This window comes from Parus major, chromosome 2 (assembly GCF_001522545.3).
Source record: "Parus major isolate Abel chromosome 2, Parus_major1.1, whole genome shotgun sequence".
Taxonomy (NCBI): domain Eukaryota; kingdom Metazoa; phylum Chordata; class Aves; order Passeriformes; family Paridae; genus Parus; species Parus major.
Genome location: NC_031769.1, coordinates 50,722,862 through 50,739,925, shown reverse-complemented (window position 1 = coordinate 50,739,925; position 17,064 = coordinate 50,722,862). Strand labels below are relative to the sequence as shown.

The following is a 17,064-nucleotide window of genomic DNA, read 5'->3' as shown; positions in this document are numbered from 1 at the left end:
CATTTTTCACACTACAGAACCAAGTTCAAGAAGAACTTGTCCAAAAATATCAAATGCAATTATTCTCTCTCATATCACTTTCATTCTCTACCTATGAATCTGCTCAAACTTCAGGTCTGCAAGGCATTCAGACACAGCACTGACACATCAAAACGTTACTCGGGGCTATCCAGTATTCTGTACAGGAGGACACAACCACTGGAGAATCACTGACTTTCATTCTTAGTGGATTGCAATATATTTTCCTGTACATAATCCTGAAAGCCTCACCATTTGTCATAAATCTGTCTAAAATAATGACTCTTAAATCAGCTGAAAATTTATCAATTACCTCCTTTTATTAACTCTAAGAGATAAACTGAAATCTTATCATGGCTTTTGGCCTTCTCCCCGAATATGGCTGCCTTGGGGAGGACCCATCCTGGAAATCCTGTCAAAGTCAGAGAACTGGCATTGACTTAGATGGGAACAGCACTTCACACCAGAACACTGCTGCATGGCATTACACTTCTTGTGAAAGCCTGATGCTAAGGACTACAATCAACACTTCATCACAAATTGCAGCCAGTTGGAACAAACCAATTATTTTTGATGAAAAGGTGTTTGGAAAGACTTTCCAGTGAAGCAAGAAGGTTGTCTTGCATTTAAGGCACTTAAACTCTTAAGGTTCACAGCTAGAAGGGGGCTCTTCTACAGAAGGGAAGAAAAGCAGAAAGAAACTGAGTGGCCAAAATCAAGTATTTGCACTGCAGGGTATGTGAAAATCCATAGAAATGTTAAAATTGGAGGGGAAGGCTGTCTTTTGGCTGGACTGTTTCTAACTGTTCCTGGATGGTGGGAATGGCTCTTTGGCAGCCACAAACCATAGCCAGGGCAGTCCAATGAGGATGGCACAAAGACTGAACCATATAGAAATTCAGGAAGCAGTCATGTGCTTGAATCCGTAACTGCCTGGGGAGAGGAGGAGTTGGCTTGTCCAAACACTCAACAAATTACAAAAAGTATTTGAAAACTTTTTCCCACCCCTGTCCAAGATCAAGCCAAAAACATTTTTAAGCTGCAATATGTGTGAATTGATTCCACTGTTGAGAAAAATGTCCCCTCCAACACCATACCCTTCAGACCACACCACACTGGCTCAAGGTCCAGTGGGATCAGAGCTCTTCTGGAATCTCAATGGAGCTCTTAAGAAGGAAAAACACCTAAAGAAGTGTCAGACCTCCTCAATCCTCTCTGCTGTTTTTTATGAGTGGAAGAATATAATGGAAGTTGAGCTGTGGTATTCACAGTTTCCTCCTCCCATTTGGCCCACTTCTAGTCTGGGATGAGCTATCAAGATATCAAGAATATAACCTTAATGAGGAAAAGATTTTGTTGAATCATTCTAGAGACCTTAGCCACCTTCAGTTGTGAAAGCTGTTGGTGCCAGATCAGAAATGCAGTTCTGCAGGTATTTTAGGTATTCATGAGCACATCTATTTTCTCCAAAAAACCTGCAAAAAATACAGGATATTGAACATGCTCTGAGACTTGAGTGTGCTCTACTACTGTAACTGTTAATATTTCCACTAGGAAATGGATCCTAAAGTGTGAAAGGCTGCTAACTGGTTAACTGAGTTCTGGTAATGTAAACCAACAACTTCTGGTGAGTTGACAACTCCTTACTTGAAGGGTTTTTATCAACTGACTGCAAAGTAAATGCTTACTGAATTAGTTGCTTCAATTGGGTTAACGATTGTTTGGACAAATTATACATTCCAACAGGACCTGCTGCAGAATTTGGACAAAATAGTCTTAACACCTGTAGATTTACTGTAAATACATTCAAACTTTCACTGTAGTTTGTTACATTTTTAGCTCCTTGTAGGATTTCTTATTTTACACAGATGAATCTCCCATTAAGGCTTAGTCAAGGATGGAATAAACATATTTAAAGTCCTATTTTAATTTCAAACAGAATGATTAAAAAGAATAAAACAAAGAAAAACACCAAAACCAACTACTCCGCACTCCTTCCTAATAAATTGAAAATCCTACTTTTAGATTTAAAAAAAATATGGCATCCATGTGTGTGTGCTTATTTTATCCCAGTCACATCACAACACCAAAAAAGTGTCAGCAGATTTAATTTGCTGATGTGTCTGGGAAATTTTTCTGTTTCTATCCAGTTCTCTTTCCTGCTCTCTGCTCCTACCTTTATTTTTCTCTCTTAAAATGCTTACCTTCTCCTAACTTTTTAAAGAGTCTCTGTTTTTATCCTCAGTTTTCATTCCCCATTTTCGTCTTCCCAACATTTCATTTTTCTCTCTTCACACATGTCATCACATAGGGGACTGTTTTCATTTCTAATTATAACTCCAAATCTATTTCACTTATGGAACTTTTTATCAAAGACCATCATAGTTTCTTCAACTGAAGGGAATTTAACAGCACTCCAGAATGCAAACTAACTCAGTCTTAAGACTGGCCAGATTTCAGCTGATTTTCCTGCACATCAGCTTATCAAAGCTTCCTCCAAGACCTGTTTGCTGGACTTGGACTCTGTTGAGCACTCAAGGAAAACAGCAGAATTTAAACTGAAAAACAGAGACCCAAATGAGCTTGTTGATGACAGGGAAAACAGCAAGGGTCCAAAAGAATGTTACAGTCAGAAAAGTAAAAGGAAAAAGTACCAAGAAAGGTAAGTATGAGAAATACTCCAATTTGCAAAAAGTTCCCTGCCCAGCTGTAATTAAAGCTGCCAGAACTGGAGTTCTTTCATTCTCCTCCACCCCCGTAATGGTATTTGCCTACCACTAATATCTTCTTTCAAAAATTACATCTTAATTAAGTTTCTTCAGGTATATCTGAATGTAACTTTTACCATCCTGCACTGAGTGCAGCTATAAAAACAGACCTTGTATTTTGCATGTTTTTGAACAACTCAAAATTCAATTAGTAAAAATAACTATCTGTGCTCCAGAAGACACACTAGAATTTCCCTGTTGGACTCTACCTCTGTCTCGGTTGTTTATAAATAATCTTACACTTCTGTGGCTTGGTGAACAAAGGCAAGCACAAATTTGGCAGCTTTAGTTCATTCTTTGTCTCACTGTCAAGCTACAAAGCATTAAACTTCTCTACTTGGACAATACATATAATTTTATATTATTTAATATATTATATTTAATTAATATTTATTGTAATATATAATACATATAATTTTCTCTCTCTTCCATTGTGCTGGTAGAGCACACATATATCTGCATGAACACAAACAGAGCAAATCCAACCTTATTCCATCTGGACTGTCATCCTTGAGGATTTGTAACTATTTCTGTCCATGAAGTATAAGCACTACAAGGGCAACTTTATGGAAAGTTAAGACATGCCATCATTGGGTCATATGTCCCCATTTATTGTGCCTTTTGAAGTTCATAGCTGTGTCAAAGAAGAACCAAAGGCTATGGTGGCCTTGGTGAATCTGCCTCTGGAGTCGGGAGGTGAGGGAGAATGATCCTGAGTAGCTCACACACTTCTTTAAAATCAAGGTAACTCACTCCCCAACATGCTCACTACAGGTCCCTCAAAGCATGCCTGAAGCATTCCTCCCCCTCTCCCTCCTCCTCCTCCCCCTTAACTCACTCCCCAACATGCTCACTACAGGTCCCTCAAAGCATGCCTGAAGCATTCCTCCCCCTCTCCCTCCTCCTCCTCCCCCTCCTCCTCCTCCCCCTCCTCCTCCTCTTCCAGCCCACCTGCAAACCTTCCTGCTTCAAAATGAGCAACAGATTGCATCTTTTCACTCTGCTTCTGAAATGAGAGCTGACTGCTCTTTGACAAGACACACAATAGAACCATTTGCACGGGCTGACAAGCTGCTTCTTAAAATACTTAAGAATTTTAACATCAGGATTTTAGGGATCTCTTTTCTTGGTTAATGATCACATTTGAGTACCTGGTTTTTGGCCAGACTTGTGCTTTGGCTGGCTTGTGAGCCTGCCACACAACAGAATCAAGCTTATAAATCCCACAGGACACTTGGGCTGAACTTGAGTTTGCAGCAACATTTGATGAGCCATGAGGTTGTGGGTTCTGCAGATTTTCTGGAATATACTCTAATTGGGAGTCCATAGGCAAGGGCACTGAGCCCTGTACTCCATGGACAATTTTCTCTTAAATTCTCTAAAAAAAAAAAAAAAAGATGGATGTATAAATCCCATTTACATTTAAAATTACCTATAATCTTAGTCTTCAGCCTCTAGTACCATATCAAAGTTGTCTCTTTTGTGTGAAGAGGCTTAATCACAAAATAACTGTTCAATTTCTTTCTCCAGATTAAGCTGTCATTGTTTAAAACACATTTTTTGTTCCTTGCACTGGAAATGAAGTTAATTCAATGCATTTCTATTTTTTAAACTTTTCTGTTATTTTCTCCATCACAAGCTGACGGATCAGAGTAATGACTTCTTTCAGAGATTAACACCAGATTAAATTTTTTAAAACTCTTGAAAGTAACTCAAATGTCTAAAGCAATATAGATTCTACCCTTTCCCTTCCTCGGGCCATAACCAATGGAAGGGAGAAATAAATCTTATAGTGCAACATAATATTAAACTAAAATTGGATGCAAGACTAAAATACCACCACCATCATTTTTGTTATATGGTGCACTGTTTTCTTGCATATTCTACTGCCAAGCAGTTGAGCTTCAGCTAAAGTACTTGCAAGAAGAAAGCAAGCAACACATAACATGGAAATTGTCATTTCAAATCTAAGCAAAAGAAAGACAAACCATCTCTAATAAAAGTTTGATCTCTTAATTTCTATGTACTATCTCCAAAAGCTAAATTACAAGCTGCAAAATACTGCAAAGGAAAATAGAGCAATACTTACTAAAGAGATGAGAATTTGGCCAAATTCAATTCTCAAACCTCCTAGGTAAATTAGGGACTGACTCAGGCTCTAATAAACATATATATAATGACCTCAAGACTCTCAGAGTCTCAATTACATTGATCTTAAAATCTAAGTGGGACATAGATTTTTCTTCAAATTCAAAAGGAGTGATGTGCAACTTTTTTTAGAAAAAAAAAAGAAAGATGCAGGTCTGCATAATTGAATTTGTTTTGACTTCCCCATCCCCTCCTCCCAAATCTCATTTGCATTTAAAGACATTCAGTTTTTTGTAAGCTGTTATCTTAATGAAAGCAAAAGAGTGGTCTAGAACCAGACAGAGATTTTCTGGGGATTGTTTTTTAAAGTCACAGAAAGAACAGCATAGTGGAAGCTCAGAATCCTGAAATCCTCTGCTTTAAGAAAGATTCTTTTCAAGAGGACTTTGCAGACATTTTACATATATTAATTCAGCAAGACATAAAACATCTGTACAGGCTGTAAATTTGATGGCACATGCCATATTTCACTGGCTGAGTTGTGAAATACCGATGCACCTGTACATACCTATGGGAATGCCAGTCATCAGGCACAATCATTCCAATACAAGCAGAACAGCACTGAAAAGGTGGTTGATGTATATTTATCCACTCTTTATCACAATACAAGAATTTGGGAGACTCAAACATAACTGTCAAAATGTAAAGCTAAAAGCCAAAAGACAAAAGTTTGCTTAACTGCAAGCAAACTAGAGAACACATTACCAAGGGTTGCTTTTGGTCGTTTTTTTTTTTGTTTTTTCTCTTTTTTTGTGGATACTTGCACTCTCATCAATGTAGTGTGAAGGAAAGGGAGTAGATTGATTTTGGGAAAATTAAATCAATCTGTGAAACTACTATATACAAAGACACCACCTCTGATGTAGGAAATCTTTAAGCAATACATTAGAGGGTGATGAAAAGTGTATCAAAGAATCCCCATTGCACATACTTTTGCTTTTAACAGTATTCTGTTCTGGCCCAGCTGAATGAACCTTTGATCTGACCTAGTGTGACTGTCTGTCATGTTCACCTCTATAAAAGTGCCACCAAGCACAGAATCTCTTACAAATTTATGACATATCTGGAACATTGCAATATTGTTACTTTCATTTAGCATGAATACGAAATCCACATAACCAGATTCACCTAGACAAGCCACTTGGAAACACAATCTTGACAAGACTTCTGACATACTGTTCAGGAACACAACCATTTCTGAAAGCTCCTGTTGAATAATTACATGACTAAGGCATATAGAAAGCTTCCAGTCTAAAATCCTAAATTGCATATACAGTCCTACACAGTTTGAACTATTAATAGCAGGACCATACCAGATTTGTAGATTGTTTTGGCTTGATCAATCTCTATATACATTAAGGCACTAAGGCTCTTCCAATAAATGTACATCAGTAGAAAAACACTACAACTTGGATCTAAATCCAGGTGGCATTAGGCACCCTCAACACATCAGAAGCAGAGCTGAGGTAGTCACAGCACTTTTTATACTTGTCAAAGATGTCGTCAGCAGAATGTATTAAACAAGGGATTGCTTGGAAGCTTAAGAAGTGAATGTCGAACAGAAGTAGCCAGCCCAACAGCAAGACTGAATATTTCAGATCCACTTGCACAACTTTGAGAGTTCCTTCTGAAACTTTAAAACATTACACAAAGGAATCAGGCCCTAAAATGAACCATGTTTTTCTTAGAAAACTGCTCAGTCTAACAAGAATGTTGTAAATGAGTCAAGCATTTTAATATCTGAAGTCTGATCCTGTATTAAAAATTAGTACTAGAAAAAATGTAACATTCAGGGATAAAAGATAAATTAAAATAGTCACATAAAAACTTAATGGTTTTCTTTGTTTTAAATTATAGTAATATAACTGAGGCAAATCAATTAATGCTGTGATTTAATAAAATTATTAAAAAGTTTGGCCTTGGAAAGCAAGCAGGGAACATGGCCTAAAACATTTAGTTTATCCAGAAAGTGCAGGTGTTAGGGAGACATAAAAGCACTACATCAGTGTTACCAATATATTTTGTAAATCTAATTATAGGTGCATCATCATAGAACAAAAATACAATACCCACACCCTACCTATTAAACCTTTTTACTTCCCTGATAACCATTAGCCATGGAAATGAAAATAGGAAAGTGCTACAGCTGCAGAACTGCCTGAAAAAATAAGCAGCCCTACACGATTTCAAAAAGAAAAAAGAACAGGAGAAGAAGTGGATTTATAAATAAGTTCACAGCATTTAATTGCAGATCTGAAGCAGAGCCTGCTAACTCTACAGCAGCCTTTCAAGGCCCATGAAGTTTGCTTGGCGGGAAAGCCAAACCAGATTTTTAATAAAAAGCATAGCCTGGATTTCAAAGGGCATTGGATTCAACCTTCTGCTTCTAAGCATAAGTACAGATTTGGCATAATTTTAGATAATGTCTTTGGACTTCAGACTTCAGAAACAGAACCTTGTTTGAGGCATAACAATACAAATGGCTGCTTAGACTTCAGAACAATGTTTAAAAGGTTTCAATAATAGAAACATTCAGCCAAAGCAAGAAAAGCATGAAACTGCAATGACAGAAATATCACCACAAATCCTCCCTGCATTGTGCAGTGTCATTTCCAATGCTCTTCAGACTGTACAGAGAAAGAATGCCAGCGCATCTATTATGGAATCACATGAACATGCTTATTTATCATGAAAGTAAAAAACCTCTTCTCAATTTCTACTTTAACAATGACAGAAAATACACAGAATAATGAATACCAAATTGCTATTCTTTATCCTTAATTTATAGTGCAATATAATTTTAAAAAGAAATTTTAAACATGACATTTCATTTTCAGTTGTGTTGCAGTTTTATTCAGTTTGAACATTATTTAACTCTAAGAAATGGGGGAAATAATCTCTAATATTTTAATAAATTTTAATAGAAGACTACAAGTACATCCTTGACAATCCAATGAGGCAAAACCAAGACCACAAAAAATAAAAAGCTAAATAACCTCTGACACATGCTTACTTATTCTCTCCCAAAAAGAATGCTTAACTCCTCACTTACACATCCCACTCAGAAGTCTGTTACACAGATACTTTCCAAAACAGAACTTTTGCCTTTAGATGTTGCTGCAAACTCAAGTTCAGCCTAAGTGTCCTGTGGGATTTATAAGATATTGGTTCTGTTGTGCGGCAGCTCACGAGCCAGCCAAAGCACAAGTCTGGCCAAAAACCAGGTACTCAAACATGATTGTTAACCAAGGAAAGAGATCTCTAAAATCCTGATGTTACAATCTTTATGTATTTCAATACAAACAACACAGCAATATTATCTAGTGATAGTGGCTTATCTTGTCTCTGGGTGTAATCTGCATGTGGGTAAGGAAGGATGGTAGGGGAAGCAACCCTAATTGGCAACATGATGCTTCCCTAAAGTCAGTGGTGCTACGCTGATCTACTCACCTGAAGTTCTCCACAGCCTGTTTTAAGCAGTCCTAATGTATTTTGAGTCATGAATATATACAGCATCTCCAAAAGACAGTGACTTTGGAAATTGTCTGGACTACAGAGGGTGCTTTAATGAACAAGATGCTTTACAAGAGAAGAAATATACGCCTGTCTCAAATTTCTGTGTTTTATTATATTTTTTGCTCAAGATTTCCTTAGACACCCATATTTACCATTCAAATTTTCTGATTATGGCAAGTTAATTTAAAAATCTAAAAAATTATTTTTCCTACCATGTACACCCAAAATTATAATTCCAAAGTCTATCTGCATTTTCCTCAGTCTTGTATGAAGACCCCAGGCAAGGATTCTGTAGGGCAGATGATGCTGTCCATTACACCTTTAAAATCCTGATTAATTACTTCTTCCTATCAGCTCAGCCCCTGTGCATTAATTGCAGAATCATAGAATGGTTCAGGTTGGAAGAGACCCTTTAAAAAAATCAAGTTCCAAGTCCCCTGCCATGGGCAGGGACACCTCCCACTACACCAGGTTTCTCAGAGCCCCATCCAACCTAGCATGAACACTGCTGGGGTGGGGCAACCACAGCTTCTCTGGGCAACCTGTTCCAGTGTCTCACCACCCTGAGAGTAAATTCTTCCTAATATCTAATCTAAGCCCACTATCAATTTGAAGCCATTCCCACTAGTCCTGTCACTATATAATCTTGTCAAAAGTTTCCATCTTTCTTTTAGGCTCCCTTCAGGTACTGAAAAGTTGCAATTAAGTCATTCTGAAACCTTCTATCTTCCAGGTTGAACCACCCCAATTCTCTGAGCCTTGCCTCATCTCCTGATCCCTTCACCCCACTAATCATCTTGGAGTCCTTCTCTGGGCTCACTCCAGCAGGTCCATCTTGGGGACCCCAGAGCTGATGCAGGTGGGGTCTCAGCAGAGCAGAGCAGAGGGGCAGAATCCCCTCCCTGGCCCTGCTGCTCTGGATGCAGCCCAGGACACGTTTGTCTCTCTGGGCTGGGAGTGCCCATGGCTGGGTCATGTGCAGCCTCCCAAACACCAGCACCCCCAGGTCCTTTTCCCCAGGGCTGCTCTCCATCTGTTCATCCCCCAGCCTGTGTCAGTACTGGGGGTTGCCCATGTCCACGTCAAACAGAGTAGTGCATTTTGCAGTTTCCCCTTTTACAGACTCACAGAATCACACAAAAAGCTGAGTCGGAAGGGAACTGCAAGGACCAGTAAGTCCAACTTCCAGCACAGCATCATCCCCAAGAGTCACACCAAGTACCCAAGACTGTTGCCCAAATACTTCTTGAATTAATTTATTCACAGATCATGAATTTTCAGTCTGTAGTGAATAGTATTAATCCAAAATTTTTATTTTTATTTTATTTTCACTTTCCAAGCTTTAATTTAAAGATTCCTGAGATTTTTTCTCGAGCGGTTCTCCTAGAGATGAACAACCATCACACATTTCTCCATTCTAAAAAATGAGGTAGAATATGGAAATAAAACCCCACAGTGCCCAGTGTGAGACTAAAATCCTGCTGTACACACTCATTCAGCCCTTCCCTCACAGTTTGAAACCTTTTGTTCTAACCATTTAATCCCAAGTCCAACAGGGAAGATTTCAAGCAAATTTTATTTTTATACATGAATTAGCAGCAGACTAAGTCAACTACCTCAGAAGGATTAAACACTTACTCCTCTTGCAAGAGCAGCCTGCTGCAAAGGTAAGCTGGTCTGTCAAGACAAACTCTGAATTTGCAGAAGCCTGCTGTCCAAGATGCCAGGGTAAAGAACTGCGCTTGTCACAATTAGGCAGGTGAAATGTTAAATACCAAAGAGTCAGGTAAAGGCAGAACTTTGAGCCCTAAGACCTGAGAAAAAGTGAGTTTACATCTATGCTGCTCACTGCAAATAAATTAATGCAGGCAGCAATTTATCCAATAACTCATTAAGGAGGGCACTCCACCAGTGTGGCAAAAGTCGTTGACTGTAATTCAATGCTTCAGTGGGTGAGGAAAGAGACATTTCTCCATCTGCAGCTTTCCCCTAAAAAGGTAAAGTCATATCCTACAAATAGCACACCGAGAAGCTATAGAAAGTATGTAGGTACCCACCAGGTGGGAATCATGGTAAGTTAATCTTTATTTCTCTGTATCTCACCATGCAAAAGAAGATTTTTCAGATTCACAGGTTTTTCAGGAAGTTTTATCCTAGTTTCTAGGTGCTGTAATCTCTAGCAACATACGATCTATTTCATCACCTGATACTATGAAAACTCACCTTGTGCAGGATTCAGGCAGTACCACACCTCCTATGTTTGCTTTAAGCATTAGTACAGAGTCACAAAGCACAACTTCTGAGCTTCTCAGGTGTTTACAACTGAAGCCTCAAAGGAAGCAATGGAACCAGAATCACTTCGTGACCTATGGCAGCACTAATGGCTTGGATCTTACAATGCTCTATCACACAAAAACTCAAAGGGATTTAATTTACCTTGGCCTTGTAGTACTCCTTGACTTCAGGCTGAATGGAATCAAAATCACCACTGATGTAATCAGGCAAGAAGCTGAAATGAAAGCAGTAAGCAGTGAAATGAAAAAATAATCCATCTTGCTATATCTGATGTTTATTTTCTCAAGAATACTAAGGGGTACAAGCATTAATCTTCTAACAGGAATATGAGTTCCTTAAGAGAACGTTAAAACAAGTTGATGTGAGGTGATATAAAATAAGGTAACAAACAAAATGTAAAACTGGTAAATCTACTGTCCCTTTGCTGAGGGAGCTGCACATTTCTTAGACACTTATATATCTCTTCAGGTTGGAAAGACTTGCATTTGCCTGGCCCTAGAAAGACAACTTTAAATATCTTTCAAATGTATCATTCAGTCAGCAAAGTGTTTGAAATAGCATATCTGAGTGCTGTACATCAAGCCTCAGAGGATATCATTTGTCAGAAGATGATGATGATGATGCTTCTTGGACAGCTGGTATGCCATAAATGTTTCAAGGACCTGTATTTTAGTTGTTAGTGATGTCATCTCGTTTATACTCTTCTTGATTATTAAAAATACTCCCAAAATACGGAAGCCAAATGCTCAGTGATTTTTAACTCACATGAACTTAATTTCAATTCCTAACCATCATTTGTACAGTAATATTACTGCACAGCACATGGAAATAATTTTGTGATATTTATCTCATCTTGCCACATGTTGCTTTTTATTTGCAGAATGCTTAAAAATATTTATTGTACAAATTGGTATCAAATTCATAATGAAACATCCGCTGTATTATAGCAAGTTTTTTTTTTTAAAAAAAATCACAATGCCCCCCAAAACACTCAACACAGCTTTCCATCTTGAACAGTTTTTTGAGTGTTAAGAAGCAGCTGACAAGTGAGTGTTTCCACTGTTTCAACAGATTAGCTGCACTGAGGTTTGAAAGTAAAGCTGTGATTTTAGTTTACTCCACAGCTACCATACTTTACAATGGGGATGAGAGTTCATCAGCAAATTAGTTTCCAGCTTGAACTGTTACAAGGAATTGAGCAGAGTATATCGGGACATATTTTCTCTGCCACATGATTTTTGAAGAATGCTGCAGGATCTAGAAACTCCTCACACCAGAAAAACTGAAAAAAATCTCATGCTCTGTGTCTGTGCAAAGATTTCAAAAGAAAATCCATAGTAACTGGCCACCATTTTCTTTGAAAACTGAAAGCTGTTCCAGTAGAAGCTGGTAAGTACAATTGCTGCGAGTTAAGTCATGTGCAACTATGGCATTTCAAATTCCCTGCTCTCTAGTATTACTAAGGTTGTTATAAAAGGATATATTCTAAAAATAATCCCTCCAGAACTGATGGTCCCACATTCACTGCAGGGAGAAAGGCAGTCCCTGCTGCACTGGGTTTGACTGAGGACACAGGGATCAAGTAGGAGAAATGCAAATGCTTCAGTGCTCTGTCTCATATGTCTCCATCAGTACAGTTCAAAACTAAACAGAAAATTAGGTTTGCTCCTTCATTGTAAATACTGATATTTTCAATGTACAAAAAATACCACATTTGCAAAAGTTGAAATTTAAATAGCTGGTTTTTACCTTTCCATGAGTTTCCTAATGAAATATTTCCTGTATACAAGCTTAAAAACCTGCAGGTATTCTCTTTCAATTTGTTATTTTATAATTACTTTTAATGGCTCTGTTTCAATCAGGAAGAAATAAACTCACTCTAGGCATTTCAGTGGTGGCCCTGAATGCAAGCCCTGGAGGTGTTCCAGCAGGTTGGGCAGGAAGAACAGCAGCCCGTTGTCATGGAAAGCCAGCTTGCTATGACATAGATATCCACTGTGATGAAAAAGTTGTTTATCTTACTGAAATGCCATACATAAATCCAAAAGTGTCTTTCTTTTTTTTTTTTTCCCTCTACAGCAGCTACAAATTGCAGAGCTTTTAAATAATCAACTATTTCTCCTGAATGTTTCAAGAGCCATAAGTGGGAGAAGAATTAGCCAAAAAAAAAGTGTCTTCTAAGAATCAAGTGCTGCTTCACAGCTTTTGTTCTCATCCAAAGTAAAACAATTTCCAATCAAAAAGCTATTTTGATTATGAATATTTCCAAGCAGAAGGAACAGGCATTTCAGTTGCACCACCCATGGGCTCTGCTGGGGCTCCTGGTTGTGCTTCCTGAACACATCTTTTCTGCCAGAAAGCTCTGTGTACATTTTCCACATACCCTCTCTAAATCATTCACTTGGAGCAACCACAAAACCAGATGCCACTAAAGGGAATAAGTAATTGTGGCTGGGACTTCAAAATTTTGAGATGTCTAGGCTTTCCATTAATGATGATGAAAAGAAGAATTCCTGCTTCTTTTCACCTTACCTATTAGAAACACCAGAAACAGGGAAAGTTCAGAAAGTCATGCCTGATGAATTTAAAAAAAAATTACTAAATCTCAACTTCACTGTCTGCCTCACAGACATGAAATGTCTGCTTTCTCTTCAGAGGGAGGATGGCTGTTCTTTGTAGCTCATTGACTATGCAACCTACAAAAGTGAGGCAACATTCAGTATTGAGTCAAAGGCTGCATTTTTGAGTTATGTGGAACAAGTTGCCTGATCAATGTGAGCAGATCTGAGTCAAGGCTCTTTCCAATTAACACAAGTGAACAAAGTTCATTGTGTGAAGAACTCTCCTTGACTGACTGACCTCAGAGATAAGCACTGATACAGAAATAGGGGGAATAATTGAGAGGTATATGGAAAAAAAACCTTCATACTAAAGTAACCCAAGAATATTTTGTAATAATTGGGTTTGACTTGTCTGTCTTCATATAGTTCTGTGTGTGTGAACTCATATAGCTTTGTACAGTTTTGTATTTACTCCTGAGTACAGACTCTAGTGCAGCAGAACAGGCCCAGGAGAATCACACATCCAGCTTACTTCTATTTAAGTGGAAGAAAATATGTCAGGAGAAAAGTAACAAGAAAGGCCTCTCCATAAAAGTTGAAACAGCTGCCCTTATTTAAGTACAGATTAAAACCAGGTATTATATTAGTCTAACCCATGTTTTCCTGCTTTTTGAACTCAAATTCATGAATAATTCTTATTCTGATGCATAACTGTATTGAAGATGACATATTTCAGTGACATATCTGACACACATCCTTCAGTGAAGGAGTTTAACTTTTTGCCCATGATGGCAAAATATGTCTTTAATTCCTAGTGCAATTTAAAATTTTAATTTCTAAACAGTCTAGATGATACAGTCTACTGCATTTCAGAACCATATTTTATCAGACTCATTAGCTATTAATTATCACTATGCATATAAGGTCATGACCAGCTCAGCTGGCTTGATTCTCTGCTGCTTTATATTGACATTTATCAGGAGCGAGCCAAATCCTTAATCCTAATGGGACTGAAAGTATAAAATTCGTGTGATATCAGTCTAGTCTACCAAGTCTTTGGTAGAGCTGTCAAGAAGCATAACACCAGGCACTGGGCAACAAAAAATCTTCAGAGGTTTGAGCCAATTGGAGTTTTTCTTACTCTTTTCAATCTCTTTTGGTTTTTGGGGTGTTGAGGGGTTTATTTGGTTTGGATTTAGGTGTGTATTTTTTGATGTTGTCTGGACTTGCCTTTTTTTTCCTCATCAGGGTACTTTAGAATCATACTGCATCCATCTAGAATGAGTATGGAGCCAGGAGGGCCATGATTACCTTCAGATAAGGACCCAAAGGCTCTTCAATACCAGACTACTTATGTTTTATTGAACTTTATATATATATATATTTTACATAGAAAACTCATAGTTTCCACATGAAACCTTTAAAGGTTTATCTAGCTTAGGAAGGAAAAACAACACTATTTCACAGCAGTTTGGAGATGGATATCAACTAGACGATTTACACAAATTGGATAAAAGCTGAATGTTGACCAAAGAGTTTTATGAACTCTCAGGTTGCTGGGCTGGAAAGTAGAGGGAAAAAAAGGAGAGATTCCAGCAAGTTGGGCATAGTTTCCACTTACCCCAATAAATTTTCAGTCACCAGCACCATAAAGCAGCAATTGATTCTTATCATAAACAGATTACAAAATAAATAGAAGCTATTTAAACTCTGAGGTCCTAATGCTAAACAAGCACAACTGTGCCTTTTGCCTTCAAGTAATACATCTAATAGACAGAGCAATATTGTTTTTAAATATGCAACACTAATGAACAGTGTTTTAAATTTAAAACATCAGAATATTTGCTTCTTAATTCACTCACTTTAAGAATTCAGTGTGAAGTGTTAAATATGCATTTTCACACAGTTATGAAGAAGAAAAAAAAATCACAAAAACCCACACAAAACATCACACTGTAGCAGTTTATACTAAAAAAAAAAAAAACCACAACCATGCTGCCTTCTTAAATAAAATGCTTGGGCATAACTGCTCAGCTCTATCATTAATTCAAAGTTACAGTTTCCTAGTACTATTGACTTTTCTTGTGATGCAGCTCCTTTAGCACATAATTGCATGCAATTAACCTTTTTTAAACAAATGTTAACATCAGAGACATGAGCATTAAAGGCAGTATCTGCATACCCTCTGACTCCTTCAGCTACAGCACAGAAGATAATCCCATACAGACAAACCATGTGTCCCCCAGCTGTATCATCTGAGGGCACAGAGTGGGCTCCCTATGTTTTTTCTTCACTACTAAAAATAAATTCAAAAATGGGTGTCTTTTACCCTGGACTAGTAGGAAAGCTATATCCCTGTGGAAAATAAAAATAAAAATCAGTGATGATAAAATGCTGCAGACTGAACATGAAGCAAAGTCAACTTTGACTTTTGTAAGCATCTAGTACTTGGGAATACAGAAGATAAAATTCTAGCACTGCTTCAGGATAAGCATTAAAATCACAGTTTAACAAAAAAACCCCAACAAACAAAAATTCATGTTCTCAACTCTATGTTTGCTAACTGTTAAGGTGCACTTTCAGCTTGCCCTCCTGACGTCTTGACAGGAAGAGTAAGTGAGGGCTGCTCTAATCAGAAAGGTGTTAAGTCTGTTTAAATCTCTCAAAAGTATCTGTTATCTGCTGTGAAGATCAAAGTGCTTTTTTAACTCTCAGAGACATGTACAGCATGAGCAGGTGCCTTTTATATATTGTCTCAGAGCAGCATATTCAGATGCTCCAAGTAGCTGCACAGAGGTGAGTTCCTGGGTAAAGGAGAAATGTCAGATAGTTATAGAGATATATTCAGAGTTAATGTCTATTCAGTCTATAAATCCCTCTATGCATTACCTGCAAGGTTACCACAAGAAAGGGTCACACCTGCAGCTCAGAAGCCAAACACTAAAATACTAATACAATTAATGAATTCAAACTGACCATAGAAAAGAATTTTGGTTTGATTGATCTTGAACAGATGACACAAGTGATTCCATAAGTTATTATTATCATAAGGCTTTACTGAACAGCTAAAGCCCAGTCTTTAGCTCTACTTCCCAATCAAGACTCTCTTGAAGACAGTAAGCTTACTTTTTCTGGCTCCATGGTTCCCATCACCGCTGTTTGAATCCCCAAAGCCTCCCTTATCACTAAACAATGTAGTAGGGTGGAACTGACAATGATGTGCTAGTTCTGTATGAATTTGGAGAGAAAAAACAACATCAACAAAAAAACCCCCAATTATTTCCCATGCCTTCTTCAAAGGCCTTAATAAGCCCTAATGTTCATTATGAAATAGCTTACATAAAACAAGTCCCCAACAGCATTTTGCACACTACAATAAATCCAGATGTGATTTAATAAGACTTAAGAAAAAAAACAAAAAAAGGGAGGAGGTACAACACTGTGAACAGAAATTTAACAAAGAAAGCAAGTATATGCAGACATCAAACATATACAGATAACCTAAATTCTTTGCACACTATTAGCATATCTGCATATTGCAGTCAGATAGTTATGTGGCTAAAAGTACTTGGAATATTAGGCAACCTTGAAAAACAGTCCCTTTTTTCCTTACTTTTTAAAGAGCTTAGTGTTAAAGAGAATATAAGTATTAGTTCATTTGCAAACCCTACGATTTAAAGAAAAAGATAAAAGCGTGTGAAGATATGAAGGCAATAATGCATTCATTTATGCTTGTCTGGTATGCAGTGTCACCTTGC

The 17,064-nt window shown here is 37.7% G+C and overlaps 1 protein-coding gene across 6 annotated transcripts in view; it reads right to left on the bottom strand.

The window, feature by feature from the left end:
* The window catches only part of TPK1 (thiamin pyrophosphokinase 1), a 296,764-nt gene that overhangs the window by 146,328 nt on the left and 133,372 nt on the right, over nucleotides 1-17,064 (bottom strand). For 5 of the 6 annotated variants that reach the window (XM_015619881.2, XM_015619882.2, XM_015619880.2 and 2 more), the window contains one exon: nucleotides 10,887-10,959. The exons of the other annotated variant lie outside the window; for it this stretch is intronic. In XM_015619881.2, coding sequence (XP_015475367.1) covers nucleotides 10,887-10,959 — 73 coding nt within the window. The remainder of the gene's footprint in view (nucleotides 1-10,886; nucleotides 10,960-17,064) is intronic. 6 annotated transcript variants of the gene reach the window in all.